Source organism: Rhinopithecus bieti, unplaced genomic scaffold, assembly GCF_001698545.2.
Source record: "Rhinopithecus bieti isolate Rb0 unplaced genomic scaffold, ASM169854v2 scaffold_13317, whole genome shotgun sequence".
In the NCBI taxonomy this organism is placed as follows: Eukaryota; Metazoa; Chordata; class Mammalia; order Primates; family Cercopithecidae; genus Rhinopithecus; species Rhinopithecus bieti.
The window spans coordinates 1,296,631-1,323,384 of record NW_016807516.1 but is presented as its reverse complement, the minus strand read 5'-3'; the positions used below and the strand labels follow the sequence as shown (position 1 = coordinate 1,323,384).

The window sequence follows — 26,754 nt, the reverse complement described above, 5'->3', positions numbered from 1 at the left end:
GGGTGCACAAGTGTCCAGGCCTATTCCAGTTACTTTTTAGCCCACCTGGTAGCTGCAGGGCCTCAGTCTTCGGGGGTAGGGTCCCCAAGTCCACCCTGCACTGCCCCACTGGCTCCCCATGGCTGTGCCATGTCTACCATAGATGCCCCCCAACTTTCCAGTCTTGCCTGTAAGGATTACACAGGAAGAGGGTGGCTTTGCTGGCTTTACTCCACGACTTTCTCCAGCCAAGACATCAGCTTTCTCTGGGCCCCAAGGAGAATCAGGTGCATGTGCCCCTCCTTGGATACCCAGGCCTCAGGGGCCACACTCTCCCACCCTAGCCCTTCAGAGCCCAGCTCCCGATGGACATGGCTCTGGGGATTGAGAGGCAGCAGGGACCCCAGGCATTTTACTGAGGCTGCAGGTGGCAGATGATTCCAGACGTCAGCCCAGCCTCAGCCCCACCCCTGGCCTTCCACAGCATGCCCTGATCACCAGGTATCCACAATGGAAAGCAGCCCCTTGCCTCCCTGGGGTGGACAATTAGAATTCCCTGCCCCGCCCTGGGACCAAGAGGAGAATTCCAGCTGCAAAACCCAGCCAGCCTGAGGGAGATCTCGGTGTTGTTGTTTGGAACCATTCCTTCCAGCCACTCCACCCAGCCTGGGATCAGAGTCAGGGCCTCCCTCGAGCAGCTGCGCTCAGACAGCTTCCTAAGTATGACTTCTGTGGCTGACTTCTGTGGTTCCCCGAGGAAGCATCCTGCTAAGGCAGGAGTCAGGGGAGGGACTGTCTGCTGGGGTTCAAGGGTAGAATTCTACCCCCAATCCTCCATGCTGGGGCCTCATCCTTGAGATCCCCAGGCAGGGCCCCACCCTCCCCAGCCCCCAACTCTCAACCAGCAGGGAATGGCTACGGGCTTCAGGAATGGGCTGGCAAGTGGGTGTCAGAACTTGGACAGGGCCATCCTGGTGTCTGTGTCTGACTCTCAGCAGCAGTGGCCATGGGTGCAGGTGCTGAGATCTGCCTAAGGCACTTGGCCAGTCGGGCTTGGGATGCAAGGGCCAGCTCACTCCACACAGAATTGGCGGTTGCCTTCGGGGCCTTTGCCTGCAGACGAGGACAGCAGGTCAGGGATCCAGCCAACTTCTTTCTAAGTGTGGCAGAACCCAGAGTCCAAGCAGAGCACCTCAGCTCACCTCCTCATACTTTGTCCTCCAGTAGAAATGAGCTTCTCTATCCACATACAGCAGCAGCAGGTCACAGATAAAGGTGACCTGGAAGAGGCAGGGCCAACCCATGTTCCAGCCCCCGAGCCTGCTCTCCTGCCACTTCCCCAGCCTGCACCCCGAGATTCAATGTGCAGGCACCGGAGCCTCCAGCATGCGTTGGACACACCCTGGTCAGCGGCACTCACCGCAGCGTGCAGGTGCCCACAGTGCTTGCACTCACCACGCCCAGCCAAGCTGCCCCGGTGCCCAGTGTGACGGCCATGGGGATGAGCCCGAACTTCCCTGCCTGAGAGAGATCTGAGCTGAACCTCTCAGCCCACGACTGTCGGCCTCATTCCTCCTCCAGCCCTGTCTGCTTTGCCGCCTCCCATCCCTGGCCTGACCCCTACCTGTGCCTACCTGCCCGGTGACGAGGATGTCAAAGCGGATTCCGTAGAGTTTGAGCAGGGTGCGGGCCTCCACACCCGGTTGCTCCCACCAGTAAGTGGCTGTCCTGCGGGCAGGAAAGAGGGCTCTGGTGGCCTGCTTTGCCCACCCACAGGTGGGGCTGGCCCTGCCAGGGCTCTGTCCAACTTATCCATTGACTGTAAACCAGAGCCCAAGCCTGAGTCCTGGGTCTCAGCCCTGTGTCATTGGTGAGAAAACAGAAAAAGCAAACCAAGACCTGTCCCTCAGAAGTTCCCTGCCTGCTGAGGGGATAGCAGACAGAGGAGTCCCTAAACAGACCCAGCAGCGGGGATGTGAAGGAGCAGGCTCAGGGCTGAGGGATTCCAGAGATGGGAACTCACTCTTCCCTGGGAACTGGGGTAGGCTTCCTGGAGGGGACATGAGACTGGGCCTAGAGGAACATGCACACAGATGGTTTGCCAGCACAGAGGTGGGGGGAACAGGATGTGGGTGGGAGCCAGCCCCGCATGGTTTCGAAGGGCTCAGGAGGTTGGGGAAGCCAGACCAGACGGGATGCAGTGAGCTGTGTTGAGGGGCATCATCCCCAGGCCTGGTGGCCGTGGTGTGCCCACTTGCATGACGAGGTGACACTCAGTGGCAGAAGGATCCAATAAATCTGCTTAGAAGACTTAAAGACATGATAATAAATGCAATTTAAGAACCTTGAGGCCAGGCATGGTGGCTCATGCCTGTAATCCCAGCACTTTGGGAGGCTGAGACAGGTGGGTCACTTGAGGTCAGGAGTTCGAGACTAGCCTGACCAACACGGTGAAACCCCATATCTACTAAAAACACAAAAATTAGCTGGGTGTGGTGGCATGCACCTGTAATCACAGCTACTTGGGATGCTGAGGCAAGAGAATTGCTTGAACCCAGGAGGCAAAGATTGCAGTGAGCCGAGATCAGACCACTGCACTCCAGCCTGACACCAACAAGAGCAAAATTTCAACTAAAAAAAAAAAAAGGCCAGGCATGGTGGCTCATGCCTGTAATCCCAGCACTTTGGGAGGCCGAAGTGTGTGGATCACCTGAGGTCAGAAGTTCGAGACCAGCCTGACCAACATGGCAAAACCCCATCTCTACTAAAAATACAAAAATTAGCCAGGCATTGTGGCACACACCTGTAATCCCAGCTACTCCAGAGACTGAGACTGGAACCTGGGAGGCAGAGGTTGCAGTGAGCCAAGATCATGCCATTGCACTCTAGCCTGGACGCCAAGAAAGTGAAAACTCTGTCTCAAAAAAAAAAAAAATTAAGGCTGGGGCGCGGGTGGCTCAAGCCTGTAATCCCAGCACTTTGGGGGAGGCCGAGACGGAGGCGGATCAACGAGGTCAGGAATCCGGCCATCCTGGTAACACGGTGAAACCTGTCTCTACTAAAAATACAAAAACTAGCCGGGCGAGTGGGGGCGCCTGTAGTCCCAAGTCCAGCTACCGGGGAGAGGGCTGAGGCAGGAGAATGGCGTAAACACCGGGAGGCGGAAGGCTTGCAGTGAGCTGAGATCCGGCCACTGCACTCCAGCCTTGGGCGCAGAGCGATGACTCCGTTCTCAAAAAAAAAAAAAAAAGAAAAAAAAAAAAATTTTAAAATTAAAATAAATAAATAAATAAAGGCCAGGCGTGGTGGCTCACGGCCTGTAATCCCAGCACTTTGGGAGGCAAGGGCAGGTGGAACATGAGGTCAAGGAGATCGAGGACCATCCTGGCCAACATGGAGAAACCCCGTCTCTACTAAAAATACAAAAATCAGCGGGGGGGGGAATTGGTGGCACACACCCTGAGTCCCAAGCTACTCGGGGAGGGCTGGGCAGGAGGATTGCTTGGAATCGGGAGGTGGGGGTTGCAGTGAGCCGAATTGCCACCACTGCACTGCAGCCTGGCAATAGAGTGAGGACTCTGTCTCAAAAAAAAAAAAAAAAAAAAAGGCCAGGTGCAGTGGCTCACACCTATAATCCCAGCATTTTGGGAGGCTGAGGCGGGTGGATCACCTGAGGTCAGGAGTTCGAGACCAACATGGTGAAACCCTATCTCTACAAAAATACAAAAATTAGCCGGGCATGGTGGTGGATGCCTGTAATCCCAGCTACTTGGGAGGGTGAGGCAAGAGAATTGCTTGAACCTGGGAGGCAGAGGTTGCAGTGAGCCAAGATCATGCCATTGCACTCCAGCCTGGGTGACAAGAGTGAGACTCCATCTCAAAAAAAAAAAAAAATTCTTGAGTGCATCATAGATTGGAAAGTACAAAAGTTTAGGATCACTGTTGGCACAGCTGGGGAGCATTAAGTATTAGATTTATTCTGCCAGCCAGGAAGGTGGGTCACACCTGTAATCTCAATACTTTGGAAGGCTGAGGTGGGAAACTGATCAGTTGAGGCCAGGAGTTCAAGACCAGCCTGGTCAACATAGTGAGACCCCCGTTTCTATATTGTTTTTTAAAAAGTAAAAAAGATTTACTCTTGCTAAATGTCTTTCTTTCTTTCTTTTCTTTCTTTCTTTCATGGCATCTGACTCTGTCATCAGACTGGAATGCAGTGGCATGATCATGGCTCACTGCAGCCTCAGTCTTCTGGGCTCAAATGATCCTCCCACCTCAACCTCCTGAGTAGCTGGGACCATAGGCATCTGCCATCAGGCCCAGCTAATTTTAGAAGTATTTTTTGTAGACATGGGGGGTCCCCCTATATTGCCCAGGTTGGTCTCAAACTCCTGGGCTCAGGTGATCCTCCCGCCTCAGCCTCCCAAAGTGTTGGGATTACAGGCATGAGCCACTGCACCCAAAAGTCAATTTCTTGAGTGCAACAATAAGACAGTGGCTACATAGGGAAGGTCCCTGTTCTCAGGACAATGTTGAAAAAGGTAAGTGTCCGGATGTCTGCCACCTACTTTCAAACAGTTCCGTTTGAAATCTAAACATATCCAGTTCACTCCAGACAGGGAGAAAGAAAATGTGGCCAGATGGTAACATAAAAACTGGTAAGCCCAGATGAAGGTATATGGGTGTTCATGGTACTAATCTTAAGTTTGTCTAGAGTTTTTTAAAAAAAAGTTTAGGTAAAAGCTGAAGGGAGGCCAGGCACGGTGGTTTACATCTGTAATCCTAGCCCTTTGGGAGGCTAAGGTGGGTGGATCACCTGAGGTCAGGGGTTTGAGACCAGCCTGGCCAACATCGTGAAAACCCATCTCTACCAAAGTATAAAAATTAGCTAGGAGTGGTGGTGGGCGCCTGTAATTCCAGCTACTCGGAGGCTGAGGGAGGATAATCGGTTGCACCCGGGAAGCGGAGGTTACAGTGAGCCAAGATCGGGCCACTGCACTCCAGCCTGGGTGACAGAATGAGATTCTGTCTTAAAAAAAAAAAAAAAAAAAAGCTGAAAGGAAGAAGGGGAAAGTAAAAAGCAAACACCCCATTGCTGTGGAGGGGAGATACTAGAGGCAGGGTGGGGTGGAGAAAGGGTTGACAGTGAGGAGCCTGAGCTGGGCAGGGGCCCGGGACAGATGGGGTGGAGGGCTCAGGACTTGGGGGAGCAGGATGGAGCCTGTGCTGGAGGATGTGGGGTTGAGAACAGCTCTCTCATGCTCCTGGGAGCCCCTCGCACACCAGTGGAATATCCAGAGGGCTGGGCCTGGGTGTGGTCTGTCCTGATTGCCACAGGGAGAGGGCGATGGGCACAGCAGTTGGGCACTGGGAGCAGTGGGGCCGCACCTGAAGTTGTAGCTCCTCTCCTGCAGCTGGAAGGAGTAGTGAGTCCGGCAGCCGGAGTCCCCAGTGTCCAGGTCACAATCCCAGTGAACCCTGATGCCCACAGAGCCACCCTGCACATAGCACACAGCTGTTCCACTGGTGGGTGGGCCCGGGACCCTCTCCCAGAGCCCTCCAGGAACCTTGCCCCCAACTCAGGACCCACCAGCAACGCCAGGTCCTCGAAGTTCCCTCCAGCCTCGGCCACGAGGTCCCCAATGCGGAACACGGGACAGTAGGGGCTGAGTTGTGGTTCATAGCGGCAGTACTTAAAATAGGTGGGGTCCCAGGTCTCCAAGGCATTGGACCTGGGAGGGGTGGGGGAGGTCAGACAAGGTAGGAGACAAGGAGGGTCTTGGGGCAGATGGGACCCATTCTGCTTACTTAGAGAAGTTGAACTTGCTGAAGGTGACCGTGTTTTTGATGAACAGTGTGAAGTTCTGGGCCTGGGCCAGCAGGGGCCTCCTGCAGGTGGAAGGGAGATGACAGCCTCTGCCAGGCCTGGGGCCCTGCGCTGGTGGGGGTGGGGGATTGTGGGGACACTTACGAGGGCACAACGCCACTCTCCACTGGGCACCAACTCCAGATCTCACAGGTCCTGTGGGTCCCATTGAACACCACACATTGGCCTGTTTTCACGCCTAGAAAACAAAAGATGAACTCCAGACCTTCAAATCTCCACAGGGCTGGGGAAGGCGTCAGCCAAGGGGTTGTTGGCAGAAAGAGAGATGCAGGGACAGAGGCGAATGGGGCCTGCACTCAGGAGCCACCCAGGATCCAAGCCCAGCCCCCACCCTGCTGGGGACACTGGAAGACAGAGCCCACAGTTACCGTGGCTGTGCGTGCCTCTCTCCCCTTCTGGGCAGTCCTCGTCGACCCAGCAGTTAGCCAGTGGGACAGAGGGGTGCTGAGGTGGGCAAGAAAGCAGTCACCGATGGCACAGGGGATGTCTCCCCTCCACAGCCCAGTCTCAAAGGCAGGGAGGTTCAAGGTGGGAAGGACAGGCCCCCTTCCCACCTTAAACCTCCTCAACACCCCCCCACCAGAGTACCCTGAGTCTGGGCCCACACAGGAAAGCTAGAGGGTGCAAATAAAAGGAGGTGGTCAGAGGAGGGAGCAGAGCAACGCCCTGGCCAGATGAGGGTACAACGCTGTATTTCAAAAACAAAGGGAGACCCCTTTCCTCCTTTTTAAAAAAATTTATTTTTAGTGATGTGGTCTCACTCTGTTGCCCAGGCTGGAGTGCAGTGGTATGATCGTGGCTCACTATAGCCTTGCCCTCCTGGGCTTAAGCAATCCTCTCACCTCAGTTTTTCCAGCAGCTGGGACTACAAACACACACCACTGTGACTGGCTGATTTTTTAATTTTTTTTTTTTTTTTTGTAGACATGTAGTTTTGCTATGTTGACCAGGCTGGTTTTAAACTCCTGGCCTCAAGCAATCCTTCTGTCTCAGCCTCCCAGGGTGCTGTGATTAAAGGTGTGAGACAACGCACCCTGCCCTTCCCTCCTGACAGTTCTGTCCGTGGTGGACACGGAAGTGATCCTTCCAGGTCTAGCTCCTCTGGTCCAATCTGGATGACAGATCAGGGAAGGTGAATATACCTTGGGAGGGTAAGTTTTTGATGCCCGGAATGGGGGCACAACTGACAAAGATCAGGGCCCTAGAGTCAAGGGCTTGGGTATTGAAGCAGGACCCCACACCCTTGCTGAGGGGCCACAGGCTACTCCTTTCTGCTCTCTCTTCTGTAACCTGGGGACATTAATGCCTGCACAGAGGCATAGGACTATGGGGCTCTGGCAGAAGGGGAGGACAGGCGAGCTTTCTGGGGTCCCAGACCCAAGAGAGGAAGGCACCCTTGAGCACCAGGCACTCTCCCAGGCACGGTTCTGCCCCAGCTGAGGATGGACACTGCTGCCCAGGGCACTCAGCTCAGTGGCAGCAGGAGGAACAGCAATACCAGGGGCTCAAGGAAGGCTGAGGGCCTCTGAGAAGCCAGAATGAGGCAGTGAGAATTTCTGAAAGACAGGGCCGTCATGATTGGGTGGAGGGCAGAGCAGAGCCACATGCTGTGCTTCTTTGTCCCTACCTATGTCCTGTGTCTGCCTCTCCTCTCCACTCCAGCTGGGCTACCGTCTCCTCCAATTAGACCCCACAGTGACCACCAATGGGGCCCCCATGTCTCCCCCTACCCTCATCCACCTACCCCCAGCAGCCCAAGTGGTGCATCCCACAATGTGCAGGAGATTGAGCACCCTGCCTCTGAGCCCATGTGTGGCTCTCTTCTGCTCCTCTCATCAGGTTTAGCTCCTGTCAGACACGGTGGCTCATGCCTGTAATCCTAGCACTTTGAGAGTCCAAGGCGGGCGGATTGCCTGAGCCCAGGAGTTCGAGACCTGCCTGGGCAACAAAGCAAGACCTCATCGCTACAGGAAAAAAAAAAAGTTTAACAATTAGCTGAGTATAACACTCCCACCTATATAGTCCCAGCAACTCAGAAGGCTGGGGCAAAAAAATTGCTTGAGCCCAAGATGTCAAGGAGGCAGTGAGCTGTGATCACACCACTGTATTCTAGCCTGGGTGACAGAGCAAGACCCTGTCTCAAAAAAAAAAAAAGAAAAAAAGAAAACAAACAAAAACAGTTTGGCTTCATAGTGGGGCTTACAGGGGCCCCTGAAATCCTGAACTACCTTCTTCCCACCCCAGTTCAAATATTCACTTCAGCTCCACTCACGGGCAGGTAGCCCTAAAGGCACCTCACCTCACACAGCTCAGCGCCTTTGCCCACCAAGCACCCTCTGGTGGACACCTACTCCAGCCAAATCCACCTGCTCACCAGCTTCTCCTCACCCTTTTTTAAGATTCTGCTCAGCTGGACACGGTGGCTCATGCCTGTAATCCCAACACTTTGGGAAGCCGAGGTGGGTAGATTACCTGAGGTCAGGAGTTCGAGCCTGGCCAACATGGCGAAACCCTGTCTCTATTAAAAATACAAAAATTATCTGAGTGTGGCGGCTTGTGCCTGTAGTCCCACCTACTTGGGAGACTGAGGCAGGAGAATCGCTTGAACCCAGGAGGTAGAGGTTGCAGTGAGCCGAGATCATGCCTCTGCACTCCAGCCTGGGTGACAGAGTGAGACTCCATCTCAAAAAAAAAAAAAAAAAAAAAAAAAGATTCTGCTCAACTGCAGCCCTGGGTCCCCCACCTACAGCCTCTGTCCCATCATAGGACCTGCCACCTTGGCTGGGCTGTCCACACAGGTGGTCCTTGAGGTATGGGAGATGGAGTTTTGTGAATTCAGCATAGCTAGCCCCCTGGCCCAGAGGGGAGGCTCAGCGGTGTCTGCTGAGGGAGGTGACACTAAAGGAGCACGGTGCATGTACGGGAAGGATCAGGGGCCAGGATCCCGAGAGGAGCTGGCAGAACTCTGGTCTTCTGGGAAAGCCAGGTTGTCAGATCTGATAATTACAACCCAGCCCTGATGTTTCATGGAAAGAGCCAGAAGTGTGCTTGCAGACAAAGAGGAATTGCACAGATTCTGAAAAACAGACCCACGGATCCAGCCAAATTTCAGAACAGTCTACAAACTGAATATTAAATAGACACCTGAGCATTAAGAAAGGGAAGGACATTGTGTGGGTTCACTAAGAGTAAGCACATCCTGCTGGGCGCAGTGGCTCATGTTGGGAATAGGCCCCCAAAATCTGGTCATAAAGTGGCCCAAAACTGGCCATAAACAAAATCTCTGCAGCACTGTGACATGTTCGTGATGGCCATGACGCCCACGCTGGAAGGTTGTGCGTTTACCAGAATGAGGGCAAGGAACACCTGGTCCACCCAGGGGGGAAACCGCTTAAAAGCATTCTTAAACCACAAAGAATAGCATGAGCCATCTGTGCCTTAAGGACATGCTCCTGCTGCAGATAACTCGCCAGAGCCCATCCCTTTATTTTGGTCCATCCTTTTGTTTCCCATTAGAAATACTTTTAGTTAATCTATAATCTACAGAAACAATGCTTATCACTGGCTTGCTGTCAATAAATATGTAGGTAAATCTGTTTAAGGCTCTCAGCTCTGAAGGCTGTGATACCCCTGATTTCCCACTCCACACCTCTGTATTTCTGTATGTGTGTCTTTAATTTCTCTAGCGCCGCTGGGTTAGGGTCTCCCCAACCAAGCTGGTCTCGGCAGGCTCACGCCTGTAATCCCAGCACTTTGGGAGGCTGAGGCGGGCAGATCACCTGAGGCCAGGAGTTCAAGACCAGCCTGGCCAACAAGGCAAAACCCTGTCTGTACTTAAAATACATAAATTAGCTGGGCGTGGAGGTGGGCACCTGTAATCCCAGCTACTCAGGAGGCTGAGCAGGAGAACTGCTTGAACCCGAGAGGCGGAGGTTGCAGTGAGCCAAGATCGGGCCATTGAACTCCAGCCTGGGGGACAAGAGTGAGACTCCATCTCAAAAAAAAAAAAAGAGTAAGCAATCCTTTGTGCATATTTCCAACTACAGACATGGGATGTCTCCAGCAACTGTGCTAGGACTAACCACCAGGGCTCAGGGAACAGGTGTCTGCACAATGACCCTCTAGCCCAGGAGGCAGGTAAATGTTGGACTTGTTTAAAGAAAGATGTCACTGTGGAAGTAAACTTTTGGGACTATGTCCTGAGTCTCAATAGTTCAAACAAAATTCACAGCTGGAGAGAATGAGCATGCTCTGTGACAGATGCAGGATCCCAGGGACATCTCCAGGCAAGGGGTAAAGGTGAAATGTCAGGGGGAGAATCAGTATTTCTGGATCAGAAACGAAGAAGAACAAGGTGGGGGACTCTGGCTTGACCATGGTTGATGTAAAAACTATCCAGAAATCAGGGCTCACGCCTGTAATCCCAGCACTTTGGGAGGCCGAGGCAGGCGGATCATGGGGTCAGGAGATCGAGACCATCCTGGCTAACACGGTGAAACCCCGTTTCCACTAAAAATACAAAAAAAAAAATTATCTGGGCGTGGTAGCGGGCACCTGTAGTACCAGCTACTCGGGAGGCTGAGGCAGGAAAATGGTGTGAACCTGGGAGGCGGAGCTTGCAGTGAGCCGAGATCGCGTCACTTCACTCCAGCCTGGGTGACAAAGCAAGACTCCATCTCAAAAACAAAACAAAACAAAACAAAACTATCCAGAAATCATAAGCAACCCTGAATTCACCATGAGCAAGAGTGTGCTGTGTTGGCTCACAAAGATGAAAGCTGCTTCAGGACACATTAATAGAGGCTGAGCACAGAGAAGGGGAGGTGATATTCCAGCTTGGCTCTTGCTATTAGAGCCTCCCTGAGCATGTGCCCAGCTCTGGTTGTCACAATAACAACCTGGAGAGTACCCAGAGGCAGGACCAGGATGAGGAGGGTCTGGGCACCTCATGGGAACTGCTGCTGCCCAGAGCTCGGGGTATTGTCACCCACAGGCTGGGAGGCCTTAAGAAAGTGACTCAACCTTACCGAGCCTCAGTCTTCTCCTCTGAAATGCAGATCACAGGACTTCCTACCAGACAGGGGATATATGAAGACTGAAAGAAATAACTCACACAAAGATGTAGCCCAGTGCCTGGGGGACATTAAGCACATGCTGAGCCTTCCGCCACCTGGGAAGGGGAAAGGGAAACACGGATGGCCACCTGGGGCTGGTGGAGGAACGAGGGGCCTGCTGGGAGGATCCTGGACAAACTCACCTCTGGGCATCTGCCCTGAACTTGGGCTGGCGTCACAAGGAAGTTGGTCACCAAGAAGAACACGTTTTCTCCCTAGGAGGCAAATCTCAAGGTTGGCCTGGATGGGCTCGCATTGACCAGAAAGGCCGGAAGCCGGAAGCCTGGTTTATGAGGGAAGGGATGTTGGCCCCATCAAGTCATTAACCCTGTCCCCCCATAAGGCAGACTGAAGCAGAGATGGGAGGCTGGCAGGCGTTCTGACCATTTTTGAGACCAGGAAGCCTCGTGCCCATGTCCATCTCTTGAGACAAGTTTCTTTCTCATTTGCTCAACCAAAATTTATTTGTGTGTGTGCGTGTGTCTGTGTGCATTTAGAGACAGGGTTTCACTTAGTCACCCAGGCTGGAGTGCAGTGTTATCATCAGTGCTCACTGCAAACTCTAACTCCTGGGCTCAGGAGATCCTCCTGCCTCAGCCTCCCAAGTAGCTGGGACTACAGGCTCCAGCTACCATGCCTGGCTTCAACCAGAATATTCCAACAGCCTGCTGCTTCTAGTACTGAAGATCCAGGGGAGAGCTGGGCCCGGCACCTGCCCAGGATGGAGAAGAGGTGAGTCTCCCATCCCACACACAGCAGCACTGGCACAGCAGGGGCCAGGGGAGAAGAGGGAAAGCTCTGCCTGTGGTCAATGGGTGGCCCAGGACATTGGAAAGAAAGGCTGACCCTCCAGTGCTGCTCGTGAGAGCACTGTGAATTTGAGGAATGTACACACAGGAAGGGAAGGTGAGGGCTGGGCAGAGGGTGGTGGGAGTGGCAGCCATTAGGATTGGGAGGAATGTGTGGACACCCTCATAGGCAGGGTTGGGAAAATTCCTGAGGGTAGAAGCAGGGGCTGCAGGCTCTGAGGATGCCTGGTGTGAAAGTTCAGCCTGGCTGCTGCGTGGTGTGCACCGAGTAGTAGGGAGGAGGTGAGAGGGGCATCTAAGGGCCCTCTAGGAGGCCACAGTCTCATGCAGGCATGGCAAGGGTAGTGGTGAAAAATCTTGGAAGGGACAGGAAGGGGTCCAGGTTGAGTCACGGATCTGGCTGAGGCACTAGTGGATGTCACAACCATCGTGACTAGTGGATGTCACAGAGGCCATGCCAGGAGAGGGAAATAATTGATCTTTGGACATGTAGGTGTGCACCTGGAAGACAGCTGTGCTCTGGGCAGGTGTTCACTGGGACTACATACACCCTGGGCATCAGAAGAGTAGAAGTGGAAGTTGAGGCTGGGGATGAGCTGGGTGGATGGAGGAGGAAAACACAGCCGAGAAGAGGGGAGGAGCAGCACCTGACCACAGTGCCCCAGGTCAGGGAGCAGGGCTACAGGAAGTTCCATGCCCCAGCATCCCACACCACTCTCAAGCTCAAGCCATTAGTCCCGGACACCCCCTTCTTTTCTGTTGGCAGTCTTTGGAAATGCAGTTTCTCTGGTCTGGCTTCTTTTTTGGGACGGGGGACAGAGTCTCTCTTTGTCTCCCAGGCTGGAGTGCTGTGGCGCAATCTCGGCTCACTGCAAGCTCCGCCTCCCAGGTTCACGCCATTCTCCTGCCTCAGCCTCCCCGAGTAGCTGGGACTACAAGCGCCCGCCACCTCGCCCGGCTGATTTTTTGTATTTTTAGTACAGACAGGGTTTCCCCGTGTTAGCCAGGATGGTCTCTATCTTCTGACCTCGAGATCTGCCCGCCTCAGCCTCCCAAAGTACTGGGATTACAGGAGTGAGCCACCACACCCAGCCCTGGCCTGGCTTCTTGACCAGCCCCTTTTTCCACCCTGAAACCTCCTACACATCCCTGAAAGCGCTGTTCAGGCGCCACTCCTCTGTGAAGGCCTTCCTGAGAACCCCCAGCTGCCTCTGGCATCACATGCTTCTCTCTGGCACACACTGGCTGCATGGCGGGTGTCCAAGCTGTCAGTGGGCAAAGGACTTGTATCCCCATCAGCAGCACCAGGGCCCCCACCTGAGGTGGCTTCACGAAGTCGGCCACATCCCACAGCCGGTTTCCAAGCTCCTCGATCTGAGTCACGGAAACCCCTTTGAGTTTGGTGATGACAGAAATCTGGGGGTCAAGATCCCGGTCCTGGTAGCCTTTTTTGGCGAGGAGAGCCCACCTGGGGAGGAGAAGTTAGGCAGTGTGGTGTGTCCACAGCGTGTAGTGACAGGGGCAGAGCTGGGCCCTACATGCTCAGTTCTCTCCCCACACCCTACAGGCTCCCAGTCCAGCATCGAGGGCCCCACCTCCTCTCTGGCCCCACTTCCCACTCCAGACGCCCTGAACGAGACAGAAGCTCCAGCCATGCGTCAGAGAGCCAGTGCCCTCAGACAATCACCTTCCCCAGCCAGCACCCACCCCCAGCCTCACTAGACCCAGCTCCCAGCTTCTAGACTCCCCTGACCCGAGGTAGAGCTGGTGGTCTCTCTGGGGCTACTGCTCCAGCTCTCACAGATGTTAAGGACGATGTCTTGTGCCCCCTGGGTGGGGCCGTGGGGAGGGACTGGGAAGGAGGCAGGTGGGCACACAGGACAAACAAGCAGCTTGTTCTTGCTCTCCTGTCTTGTATCGCCTACCTCCCCCCAGCCCCCCTCCCAATCTGCCCCCTTCCCCTCCAGCCCCTAAACAGCCCAACCCTCAACTTCAACCCAGCAGGACCAAGCCCCACCCCCCACCTCTTCCCCTGCCCCTCCAGCCTGGCCAAAAGCTCTTCTCTCTTACCCTACCACATAGACCACGATCCCAAGCTGCAGCAGCCTCTGCAGGGCGCCCACCCGCCAGTTCCTGGTCATCACATACTTCTCTGTCTTATAATCCAGAAGCCCCCAGCCTGTCGTAGCCCCTGGGGAGCCCATGCTGCCAGCTCTTGCTAGCTGTGGGCACATGAGTCAGCATGGTAGCTGCAGTCACAGCTGAACAGGAGGCAAAGCAGGGCCCGAGCCAGGCCAGGCCAGTCACTGTTAAAGGGACACTTCCACTAAAGCAGGATCCAGCCTCCGACACCCAGCCCTCAGTCCCTAACCCCAGCTGCCCTGCACCTCCCACCCTCCCTACATTCCCTTTGCTGGGCTCTGGTGGTACACAGAGAACAGCAGCAGCTCTGTCCCTGCCCTCTGGCCTCACTTCCTGGGGTGGGAGTGGAGGTGGTGGGAGGGTGGGGAGAGACAGCTGTTATCAGTGCTGTGAGAGGACGGCCTGAGCGCAGCAGCAGCAGGGTGGGGAGGGTGTTGAGGAAAGCTTCAGGAAGAAGTGACCTCTAAGCTGACCCTTGCAGATTTCTGAAGTTCGACAAGCAGAAAAAGATGGGGATGGAGGTTCCTGGTGCAGGGAGCAGCGTATGCAAAGGCCAGAGCATGCAAGAGAACTAAGAGGCCCAGAGTGAGAGGGTGACCTGGCTCTGCGAAGTTCCCCAGGCCCTCCTGAAAAGCTGTCCCCCGCCACCTTCCCCAGTGCAGTGAGGAAAACACAAGTCCTGGAGTCAGGCGTGTTTCCCAGTCCATGAAAGGGGGGCGATGCTGGAACCCCCAAGGGAGGCAGGGAGGCTAAATGCCCACAAGGCGCCCAAGCTAGTGCATGGCCCGTGGCGCGTGCAGTTTACCCTCTCAGGCGGGGAGCCTCAGCTGAGGCGAGCCACGGTTTCTACGGCAACCAACAACACCGGGTTGCCGGGGCGACCGCCGCTAGGGAGCTCGTCGCTAATTGCCGTGGCCGACGCCAGTAGATGGACGCCACATTCGATTGGTCAGCGCAGCCGCAGACTCCGCCCACATCCCCGGGCCGCGCTCTAGGTGAGGCGGCAAGCGGTCTTCGCCTGAGGGTCTGAGGCTGCGAAAAGGGCTTAACCATGAGTGGTTCCTGCGAGAGGTCTGGGGAGGATGAAGAGCAGGAGGAAGAGGCGACGGCGGCCTGCGGACGTCTTGCAGGGGTCCCCGAGGCCAAGGAGGGTGCCGAGGCCGATTCGGACTCCGACCTGGAGACGGAAGGTGCACGGGGCAGGGGCCAGGCCCGTCTCCTCCCCTTGGAGGCTTCTCCCACAGGGGTTGTGGGAGGTGGGCTGGGGCCGAGGAGGCAGGAGACCCCTGTTCAGCAGGGCACGTAGCCCTCTGCGGGGCGTCTCCAGCCCCTCGCCCTCCCCTCGGCGCTCCTGGCGGCATTAGTAACTTTACCATAAGGCGCTTCCAGAAGGAGGTTAAAATGCAAAATCCCGCCAGATAGTGCACCAAGGGCTGTCCCAGCCTGAAATGCAATTAGAGCTGGGTTTTCCCAATCCATAGGTAAAACTAAGCTAATGGATGTATAGAATTTAGAACTACTTCTGTTTTTTCCCCGGGAAAATATTCACAAAACACTTGTGGTCTGCAATCGGGTTAAAAGACACAGCGTGCAATTTGGCATCAGACAGGCAGAGGCCTGACTCTATCAGGATTGGCTACCACTAGCTGTGGTACTTTATTCATGTATTTATTTATTAGAGCCAGTGTCTTGCTCTGTCACCCAGATTTCAGTGCAGTGGCAGGATCATAGCTCACTGCAGCTTTGTTTTTTTTTGTTTGTTTGTTTGTTTGTTTGGTTTTTTTTTTGAGACGGAGTCTCGTTCTGTCACCCAGGCTGGAGTGCAGTGGCCAGATCTCAGCTCACTGCAAGCTCCGCCTCCCGGGTTCACGCCATTCTCCTGCCTCAGCCTCCCGAGTAGCTGAGACTACAGGCGCCCGCCTCCTCGCCTGGCTAGTTTTTTGTATTTTTTAGTAGAGACGGGGTTTCACCGTGTTAGCCAGGATGGTCTTGATCTTGTGACCTCGTGATCCGCCTGTCTCAGCCTCCCAAAGTGCTGGGATTACAGGCTTGAGCCACCGCGCCCGGCCAACACTACAGCTTTGAACTCTGCACTCCAGTGAGCCTCCTGCCTCAGCCTCCTGAGTCGCTGAGACTACAGGGAACCACCACATCTGGCTAATTTAAATAATTTTTTATCTCGCTATGTTGCCCAGGTTGTCCAGCTTTCTTTTGACAGCTGTATGACTTTAAGGAAAAGATTTGCGTTGCCTTAGCCTCGATGTTCCCATCTGTCACATGGGGGCAGTGGTCCCAAGGAGTGTAGGAAGCAGTGCGTCTAGAGACAAACAATAGGCCAGGTAGTGATGCAGGGCAGGGGAGGAGGCAGGTGGCTATAGCCATGCAGGGGTTCACATTCATCCTGCTGTCTCCTACCAGGCACCCATGGGCTTGGAGAACTGGTCGGGGACACCCTCTACCTAAGGTCCTGCCGGATCCATAGCATTGTGCCCATCTTCTGCTTTCTGTGCCAAGGGAGCGCCCCAGAGCTGAACCTGCCGCATGGTGGCCTGGGGCCCCAGGTACCACTGGAAGGACACTGGGTCCAGGCTTACAGGAAGAGGCCCCAGGAGACAACAGCCATGAGAGTGCCCTTGAGTCTGTCCCCTATACTTGCCAGCTTCTGCCTGTGCCAGTCATGCCCTACCCTCCACATCTGGGAGACAGATGGGATTGAGGCTATGACAGATGGCATTAAGGGTTGGGGAGCCTGCAAGCTTCTAACCCACTGGGGGCTCTGGGAGAGGTGGGAGTAGGGGGAGACCTGGGCGGGGCCTAAAAGGAGAAGCAGGTGTCCCTTAGGCAGGTAGGAAGCGGGGTACTTTCCAGGTCGGGGACATGGAGTGGGCTGAGCCCTGGAGCATGAGCCAGGATAGTGGCCAGTGTGTTTGCTCTGTCTGTCCCAGGGTGCCGGGCTCTGGCTTCCTCATGACCTCCAATCTATATGTCGAGTAGCTGAAACTCTGGGACAATGGGCTCTATGAGGCAGGTACAGAGGCCCTGGCAGGTGCCCTGAACAAAAGCAGCAGCATCTGTGGTAGGTGCTGGGCCTGGGGCAGGTGGGCAGGCTTGAGTCCTCCCTTTTCTCAGGGATGTGCCTCCACTCCCGAAAGCTAGGCCATGTCACCTGGGGCCTGCTGGTGTTGCTGGTGGATAGAGGAGGGGCCTCATCACAGGAGCGGGCATGTGGGGTGGAGTTAGACCCTCCGCTGTGCAGTCAATGCTGGATACAAGTCCCTTTCTCACCCACCGCACCCCACCACTCTCCTTCCTTGCTAGCTGGCACCCATTCTCCTGCCCTGCCCTGCACATAAGAGACTCCCAGTGCCTGAATGCAGGGTGGAAAGTCCTGCAACACAGAGAGTTGCGGACTGGGAAGTTCAAGAAAGGGGTGGGCAAGGTGTGAGTTCATTGGAGCTGAATCCAAATGCTGGCTCTGCCACTGAGAAAACAGGGTGACTTATGAAAGCAGCTCAGTTTCCAATCTGTGAAATGGCCCATTGGGCTGTGGGAGCATGAAGTGAAACGCACTCCGAAGTGGTCAGGCAGAGTGTGTGACCCATGTAATGCTCCATGCATGGCCACCTGGGGTATTATTGCCAATCCTGGCAGTGGGGCTGTGAGGGGCTTCTGAAGTGGGTGGTGATATCACGCAGACCACAGTCATTGACGGTGGTGGCTGGTCCCCCACCACAGCAGTCCTCTAAGTACCAAGAGGAGGCGGTTTTAACCACTTGACACAGAAAGCTCGTGGCACACAGGGAGGGGGACGTCAGGGGCAGAGGGACCCGCCATTGGGAGCCAGAGCCACCATCCAACCCAGACAATTCAACCTATAAGGGTCCCTTCCTCTTGCCTCAGACCTGGAGGTTGGCGGATGGCAGAAAAGGGACGTGGGCAGGGGGGTGCTGCCTTTGCATCCCACCTGACTGAGAGCGGCTCCGTCCCCCAAAAGTGGACCTGTCGGAGAACCAGCTGGGAGTGGCAGGAGGCCCAGGGCCCTCTGTGCTGCTTTTCACCATCAACCGGCCATGCAGAAGGATACAGCTGTCAGGGAATGGCCTGGAGAGCAGGCGGCCACCAGTACCTTTGCTGAACTCCTGTGCTCCACACAGACCTGAAGTCCCTGGACTCTGAAGCTGATAACCGAAGCTGAATGAGCGAAGCAGTTTAACACCTGGCGCCCAGGGCACCACTGGGCCATGGCCATAAAAGCTCAGCTTCCTGGGGCAGGGGTGGGTGGGGGTTGGTAGGACCGCACTGCACATCGCCAGGGAGCATGTGCTCTGGCTCCTGCTCCCCATGCCCCACCTTGCCCCACTCCTCTTCCACTCCCACCACACGGAACTCTTCACTCCTTCCACAGATATCTCATTACCCATGGCTATATGTGCTGCGTGCTGACTTAGCCACCAGGGATCCACCTTGAACAAAACCAAGTTCCTGGCCTCAAGGAACAATGTTAACAACATCATTCTCAGCAATTATTGGTGCTACAAAAGAAACAAATAGTTTCTGTTTCTGGAGAAGAATGGGGGACCCTCTGCTTTAAAGAGGTGGCTGGGGAGGCCTCTGTGAGGTGACATTTAAGCTGAAATGTGCAGAGTGGGAAGGAGTCAGCCTTGGCAAGATCAGAGGGAGAGCACTTCAAGCAGAGGAACAGTGAGCATGCAGGCCTGTTTCGCAGACTGGCAGACAGCAGTGTGACTAGGCTAGGGAGCCAGGGAAGCGTGGCCAGGCTGTGGGGTGTAGAGGGCAGAGGGGGCTGCAGGACTGTTGACTGTGGCAAAAAAGGGTGAAGATTTTGTTCCAGGTGAGGTAGCAGACATGGTTGGGATTCCTTGATCTCATCACTCTCATGCTCCTGAGTGTTTGCTTTGCCAGGAATATGTACTTCTACCTGCCTCTCCTCAAATGGTCTACTAATAGTAAGGATCACCTGGGACCCTGGGTTAGGCATGCAGATGCTGGCCCTGGACCTGCTGAACCAAACTCTCAGGAGAATGCTGGTGAATCTGCATTTTAATGGATGCCCCAGGAGAACTCTCTTTTCTGCAGTGTTTCAGAATCTCTGATCTGGCTCAAGCAGCTTAGAGGGAGTGGGATGGCACCAGACTTGGCCTTTGAGAATTAGCCCTGGCGTAACTGCCAGAGAACCAAGTTGCCTTCTAAAAAAATTACTACTGGGAGTCAATGAAATTAAAAGACAGGCTTATTTCAGACTTTGACAAACTGAATATAGGTGTCTCTTTGGACCGGCACAGTAAAAGGGCAAGTGCCAGAGAGACAGCCAGGATGGAGGGCCTGGAAGCTAAGGTGCTATGAAGGCTTCACAAACAGACACATGTACATGAGGGAGGTGGTTGGGGACTGGAAATAGACAGGCCCAGCAAGGCCATTTTTTTTTTCCAGAAGGAGATCTGTGGGAGGGCCCAACTCCCTTGAGAGGTGAAGGAGCTTGGGTCTCTGCCTCCCCACTTGATCCGTGGCAATGGTAGCACCTACAACATAGGACCGCTACAAGGGTCACACAGAACAAGCATTGGCAGTTGCAGGAGTGTGTAGAAGAAAGAATCTTCCTACCCTTGAGCTGTTCAGCAAAAACAGGGCTTCCCTACAAAGTGGGGGATTACTGTCTGACCCTGCCAGCCCTAGAAGTGTCTGAGTAAAGAGAAAAGCACATGTATTTGAGTACCTGTATTATCAAATCTGGTGCTGGGTGCTGAGTCTAGTTCTCAGGTAGAGAGGGGCAATGCCCTGAGTCCTTGCTTCTGTGCAGGGAGCTCTCCATGGTGCTAAACAAAAGTGTCTGTAGCCACGGGTGGTAGTCCAGCAGGCTGGCTGAGCGCTCTGGTTAATCCATCCATTTTTATTCTGTGTATTTCTTCAAACCAGCCTTCCTATACCTATGCTAGGTGCTGGGATCATGGAGAGAGGTCAACTTCAGATCTCCAAGGGACACTCAGACTGGTAGGAAAGACCCACTAGGCAGAGAGAGGTCTAATGGCCAGAGCCGTGGAAGGACATGGGGCTCAAGGTCGTCCAGTAAGCTCAGCCAGGCAGGCAAGGCTTCCTGATGCTATGAACCCAGATTAGAAGATGAGGAGGCTCACACCTGTAATCTCAGCATTTAGGAAGACCAAGGTGGGAGGATCACTTGAGTCATGGAGTTTGAGACCAGCCTGGGCAACGTAGCAAGAAGACCTTGTCTCTACTAAAAATAACAACAACAAAAAAATTGCTGGGCACAGTGGCACATGCCTGTAGTCCTAGCTACTCACGAGGCTGAGGCAGGTGGATTTCTTGACTCCAGGAGGTCAAGGCTGCAGTGAGCTATGATTGCACCACTGCACTCCAACCTGGGTGACACAATGAGACCCTGTCTTAAAAAAAAGAAAGAAGGATTAGGAGGATGAGGAGCTGTTAGCCATGTGCAGAAGGGGCTTTTAATTGGAGGACAGTACACAGACATGCTGGTGCTGATGCTTTCGCAAACTGAAAAGAGGTCAAGGCCAGGCGCGGTAGCTCACGCCTGTAATTCCTACCCTTTAGGAGGCCACAGCGGGTGGATCACCTGGGGTCGGGAGTTGGAGACCAGCCTTCCCAACCTGGTGAAACCCTGTCTCTACTAAAAATACAAAAATTAGCTGGGCATGGTGGCGGGTGCCTGTAATCACAGGTACTAGGGAGGTTGCGGTGAGCCGAGATAGCGCCATTGCACTCCAGCCTGGGTGACAGAATGAGACTCTGTCTCAAAAAAAAAAAAAAAAAATTGGGCGTGGTGGTGCATGCTTTGTAGGCCCAGCCTGCAAAGGATGCTGAGGCAGGAGGATCATTTGAGTCTGGGAGTTTGAGCCCAGCCCGAGCAACACAGTGAGATCCTGTTAAAAAAAAAAAAAAAAAAAAAGGAAGAATCAGTTCCAAAGTCCTCCAAAATGAGTATTGAGTCTCAGCTTGGCTCTTCCCTGAGCAGGGATGTGCCTCTCCCTTTCTGGTGGGCAGAAACTCACTCCTCACTGAGAAAGTGAAAAAAGGAAAAATAGCTCGGAGCACTTTGAGCTGTATGGGGTATGCAGAATTTATCAGGCCCAGAGTCATGAATATGGGACTTCAGGCAGGGCACAGTGGCTCACGCCTGTAATTCCAGACTCAGGAGGCCAAGGTGGGAGGATCACTTTAGTCCAGAGGTTCAAGACCAGACTGGGCAACATCGGGAGACCCTCATCTCTTCAAAAACTTAAAAAAAAAAAAATAGCTGGGCATGGTGGCACACACCTGTGGTCCCGAGCCCAGGAGGTTCAGCCTGTAGTGAGCTATGACAATGCCAATGCATTCCAGCCTGGGGGACAGAGCCAGACCCTGTTTCAAAATAAGAAGAAGAAAAAGATTAAAATGAATATGGGACTTCAGTAACACACTTTGTACCAATGCCCAGGGGCCAGCTGTTTAAAGACATTTTGTTACTGACTAGCTTAATGTATTATCTTCACGTTCCTGGAATTTGTGATGCAAAGAATAATGTATGGACAATCAATAGCTTATGCTATTTTAATACAGATTCTTGTGGCAAGGGAAGCTGAAGTGATAGGATTGCTTGAGGCCACGAGTTGAAGGCCAGCCTCAGTGAGACCCATCTTAATTTTTTTTAAAAGAGCAATTTTTGGTAAACCACTTAGGAACTGCCTCTTCTTCTCATTTAAAAACAGCATCTCTGGCCAGGTGTGGTGGTTCATGCCTGTAATCCCAGCACTTTGGGAGGCTGAAGCAAGCATATTGCCTGAGTCCAGGAGTATAAGACCAGCCTGGGCAACATGGCGAAACCCTATGTCTACAAAAAAAAGTACAAAAAATTAGCTAGGTATGATGACATGTGCCTGTAGTCCCAGTTATTTGGGAGGCTGAGGTGGGAGGATCGCCTAAGCCTGAGGAGGTTTGAGGCTGCAGTGAGCTGTGATCTCATCACTGCCCTCCAGCCTGGGCAATGGAGTGAGACCCTGTCTCAAAAAATAATAATAAAACAGCAAGTTGTAACTGCTGTTAATTAGACTGTATATTTAAGGCAACTTTAATCTATGCTTCAGGGTTTCAGTTCTCAAATACAGCAATAATAAACTTTTTTTTTTGAGACAATCTCTCGCTCTGTCACCCAGACTGGAGTGCATTCTGGGTTCAAGCAATTCTTTTGCCTCAGCCTCCCAAGTAGCTGGGACTATAGGTGTGCACCACCATGCCGGCTAATTTTGTTTCACTGTGTTGGCCAGGCTGATCTCAAACTCCTGACCTCAAGTGATCCATCTGCCTTGGCCTCCCAAAGTGCTAGCATTACAGGTGTGAACCACTGCAGCCAGTCAGATTTCTAACTTCTAACCTTTAATGTAGCTTCAAGTAGGAAAGACGAATGTACCTATAGAATTACCTAGGCGGGGCGGGGGGTGCAAGAGCTTATCTCCCTTCACTGGAAACTGTTCCTGCTGACATTTATACCAGAGCTGACTTTAACTTCCTAGAACCTTAAATTGCATTTGCGGTTTGGTTATCACACAGAGACATCCCCCTCCCCTTCACCCTTCCCCTCCCCCTCTCCCTCTCCCTCTCCCCTCCTTTCCTCTTTTTTGACAAAGTCTCACTCTGTTGCCAGGCTGGAGTGCAGTGGTGCCATCTCACTGCAATCTCTGCCTCCTAGGCTCCAGTGATTCCCCTGCCTCAACCTCCTGAGTAGCTGGGATTACAGGCGCACACCACCACGCCCAACTAATTTTTTGTATTTTAGTAGAGACGGGGTTTCCCTATGTTGGCCTCTCGATCTTCTGACTTTGTGATCCTCCCACCTCGGCCTCCTATAGTGCTGGGATTACAGGCGTGAGCCACCATGCCTGGCCCCACACAGAGACATTTTCTACCAGACACTGCCACTGTTGACCTACAACATGTAGCTCATGTACTTTGAACAGCATGTACTTTGTAGAAGTGAACAGTCCTGGAACGTGTCCACCTTGGTGTACAGTAGGCCTTAAAACCTCACAGCACATGTGGTCTCTTTGTAGATGAAGTGCGCACAGGGACCTACAGGCAGCTCTTCCACCCGGAGCAGCTGATCACTGACAAGGAAGATGCAGTCAGTAATTACTCCAGAGGCCATTACACTATCGGCAAGGAGACCTGGTCCTAGACCGGATCCGCAAACTGGTAAGAAGAGAAGGCTTCATGTGGACGTTGTCCTGCATGGGAGAACAGGCCTTGGATGGTGAAGGGAAGGTCATTTTCGCAACACTTAGAGCAGCATCTTGAGTCCGACTGAGTCTGCAACGTCTTACTATGAAGTGTGCGTAGTGATTTGTGCATAGATCTGTATTGTCTGCTTTTCTTTGCTTCAAAGTGTGATGCGTGTTCATTATGGATGGTCTGAATCGATATCCACTCTCAGAGGCAAAGAGAAGTGTCCCTGGCTTGGTGGAGGTTGGTGGTGTGGCTCCCACGGGCATTGGCTCACGTTGTCTGGTTTCTCTCAGGCGGATCTGTGCACCGGACTACAGGGCTTCATCATCTTCCACAGCTTTGGGGGCGGCACTGGCTCTAGGTTCGTGTCTCTGCTCATGGAGTGGCTCTCGGTGGACTACGGGAAGAAGTCCAAGCTAGAGTTTGCCATTTCCCCAGCTCCCCAGGTCTCCACGGCCATGGTGGAGCCCTACAACTCCATCCTGACCACCTACATGACCCTGGAACGTTCTGACTGTGCCTTCATGGTCAACAGCAAAGCCACCTATGACATGTCAGTACAATCTGGACATCAAGTGTCCCACATACACCAACCTCAGTCATCTGATTGGGCAGATCGTGTCCTCCATCATGGCCTCCCTGTGATTCAGTGGGGCCCTGAATGTGGATCTGACAGAATTTCAAACCAACCTGGTGCCATACCCCCATATCCACCTCCCCCTGGCCACCTACGCCCCGGTCATCTCAGCCAAGAAGGCCTACCACGAGCAGCTGTCCGTGGCCGAGATCGCCAATGCCTGCTTTGAGCCAGCCAATCAGGTGGTCACTGTGACCCTCGACATGGCAAGTACATGGCCTGCTGCATGTTGTACCGAGGGGATGTGGTCTCCAAAGATGTCAGTGCGGTTGTCGCCACCATCAAGAGCAAGTGCACCAACCAGTTTGTGGGTTGGTGTCCGACTGGATGTAAGGTAGTACTGGGTGAGGTGGAGTCCCTGTGCCGTCAGGAAGCAGCAGACCTGCAGAATAATGCTGCCCATGAAGGCCCGCATCCTTTGTGGAGACAACCCCTTTTCATGTCAGCTAGGTTGCAAGGAGAATAATTTTAGTAATTTATTTCCTACCGCCTTATACTTTACCAAATACTTTATGTTCCCTTATATGTTACTGCCACCCTTTAAAGTTCATGGGGCAATATTACCAGCATCTTACACTTTAGAAAACAGAGACTGAGGCCGGGCACGGTGTCTCACGCCTATAATCCCAGCACTTCGGGAGGCCGAGGCCTGCGGATCACGACGTCAGGAGATCGAGACCATCCTGGCTAACATGGTGAAACCCTGTCTCTACTAAAAATACAAAAAATTAGCCGGGCATGGTGGCGGGCACCTATGGTCCCAGCTACTCGGGAGGCTGCGGCAGGAGAATGGCGTGAACCTGGGAAGTAGAGCTTGCAGTGAGCCGAGATCGCACCACTGCACTCCAGCCTGGGCGACAGAGCGAGACTCCGTCCCAGAAAAAAAAAAAAGAAAGAAAGAAAACAAAGGCTGAGATAGCTTTAGGTGTCTGAAGCCTCACAGGCAGCAAGTGATGCGGAGAGAAATCAGAGATGATCTGACTACAGGTCCTGGTCTGTCCTCCACATTACTCCACTGCTCACTTTAGTAATTTGTCAGGTTCTATGGTATCATTTTTTGTGTTTTAAACAGTGGGTTTTACACTTTACATCATCTTGGTCACCTGTTGTCACTGAAGTTTGGGCAACACTGTTTCTGTGAAGATTTTTAAATACATTGTGCAGTGTTTACTGTGAAGACCAAAGGCAGGTCTTTGCCCTTTCTCCAAACCAAGCAGAGACCTCTGCCTCACACACAATCAGACTGATGATTTGGTGCTCCTTTAGCTATGCTTACAGTCCATTGTCTACCAAGAGAAAAGTACCATGTATTTGGAAGCCAAATAACAGAATGTCAGGCTCAAAGATCTGTTGTGAGGACTAGGCTAAATGCCTCACCACACCTGTGTTGGTCAACTTTGTGCCCTATGGTTAGTTAAGAGCCCTTGTCTACAGTGGTTTCCACATTAGGCAAAGCTATAGATCCCACATTTGTAACTGTCAATGAGTTCTGAAGGTGCTGGAGGAGTTGCAAGTTCCAGGATCATTCTAGATTGAAATGATATAAGAAAGTCACAGGTATGTGTCTTCTTTTTCCCATGTGGAATGGCCATAGCTTGCCTCTGAACACACACAACTTCTTGGATCTGTCTGGCCCTCTGTCAGCCACTTTACAACACCTTGACACAGATCATCTCTATTTTTCATCTTACGTTGATGCAAATCATCTTTAAGTGACAGATTTAAAGTGATTCACAGAACAGGGTAAAATCCGCCAGGCTCAGTGACACATGCCTGTAATCCCAGCACTTTGAGAAGCCAAGGTGGGAAGATCGCTTGAACCCAGGAGTTCAAGACCATCCTGGGCAACATAGTGAGACCCTGTCTCTACAAAAGATATAAAAATTATCCGGGTATGGTTGTGCATGCCTGCAGTCACAGCTAATGGGGAGGCGGAGGTGGGAGGATCGCTTGAGACAGGGAGGCAGAGGTTGCAATGAGCCAAGATCACACCACTGCACTCCAACCTGGGCAACAAAGCGTGACTGTCTCAAAAAAAAAAAAAGGAAAAAGAAGGGTAAAATCTACAACAGTTACACCAACCTGGAATGTTCATTACATGTTACACAGGAGGATTACAGACCTTGGATATTAGATGTTACAGGTAGGAGGTGAAACCTTCCATTCTGTGTCTAATTACTAAGCCTCTCGACTTGAGTAGAGGAATTTTTCTTTCAATTGGTGTTGCATTTGGAAGGTGAAGACATCCTTAGCTGGCAGGCACTGTGGGAGATGCTGTGCTCTGCAGAGGTTTCCTGTTGTAGCTAAGTCTTGTGAGACAGTAGTCTGTGGGGAGATAAAGTACAACCTCTCCTGTCCTCCCAGAAGATAGTCCAGCTCCAGATGGACCTTGTTGAATTCTCTTTGCTCTAAGTTCCTTTTTGTCAGTCTTAGTGTGGTTTACCATACATTCTTTTTTGTTTGTTTGTTTTGAGATGGAGTTTCACTCTTGTCGCCCAGGCTGGAGTGCAGTGATATGATCTCGGCTCACTGCAACCCCTGCCTCTGCGGTTCAAGCAATTCTCCTGCCTCAGCCTCCTGAGTAGCTGAGATTACAGGCGCCCTGCCACCACATCTGGCTAATTTTTTTTTTTTTTTTTTTTTTTTCTGAGACGGAGTCTCGCTCTGTCGCCCAGGCAGGAGTACAGTGGCATGAACTAGGCTCACTGCAAGCTCTGCCTCCCGGGTTCACACCATTCTCCTGCCTCAGCCTCCCGAGTAGCTGGGACTACAGGCGCCCGCCATCACGCCTGGCTAATTTTTTTATTTTTATTTTTTGTATTTTTTAGTAGAGCCAGGGTTTCACCATGTTAGCCAGGATGGTCTTAATCTCCTGACCTTGTGATCCGCCCACCTCGGCCTCCCAAAGTGCTGGGGTTACAGACATGAGCCACC

At 53.0% G+C, this 26,754-nt stretch overlaps 1 protein-coding gene and 1 pseudogene across 4 annotated transcripts; one reads left to right on the top strand and one right to left on the bottom strand.

The window, feature by feature from the left end:
* Nucleotides 1-192: 192 nt before the first annotated feature.
* Nucleotides 193-14,194, bottom strand: P2RX6 (purinergic receptor P2X 6). 4 transcript variants are annotated; one of them, XM_017882594.1, is made up of 12 exons: nt 13,857-14,194; nt 13,104-13,254; nt 11,121-11,192; nt 6,232-6,307; nt 5,948-6,041; nt 5,785-5,865; nt 5,567-5,708; nt 5,365-5,474; nt 1,614-1,707; nt 1,435-1,500; nt 1,182-1,259; nt 193-1,092 (listed from the first exon to the last, which is right to left on the bottom strand). In XM_017882594.1, exons 1-12 carry the CDS (start codon nt 14,018-14,020, stop codon nt 904-906), a joined length of 1,317 nt encoding a protein of 438 aa, XP_017738083.1. In that variant the 5' UTR covers nt 14,021-14,194; the 3' UTR covers nt 193-903. The 4 variants fall into 4 exon arrangements, with proteins under 4 accessions (XP_017738083.1, XP_017738085.1, XP_017738086.1 ...); XM_017882596.1 differs by having other exon boundaries at nt 13,935-14,149; XM_017882597.1 differs by having other exon boundaries at nt 13,862-14,008.
* Nucleotides 14,195-14,910: 716 nt separating this feature from the next.
* Nucleotides 14,911-26,754, top strand: part of LOC108536089 (tubulin alpha-8 chain-like) — a 15,741-nt pseudogene continuing 3,897 nt past the window's right edge.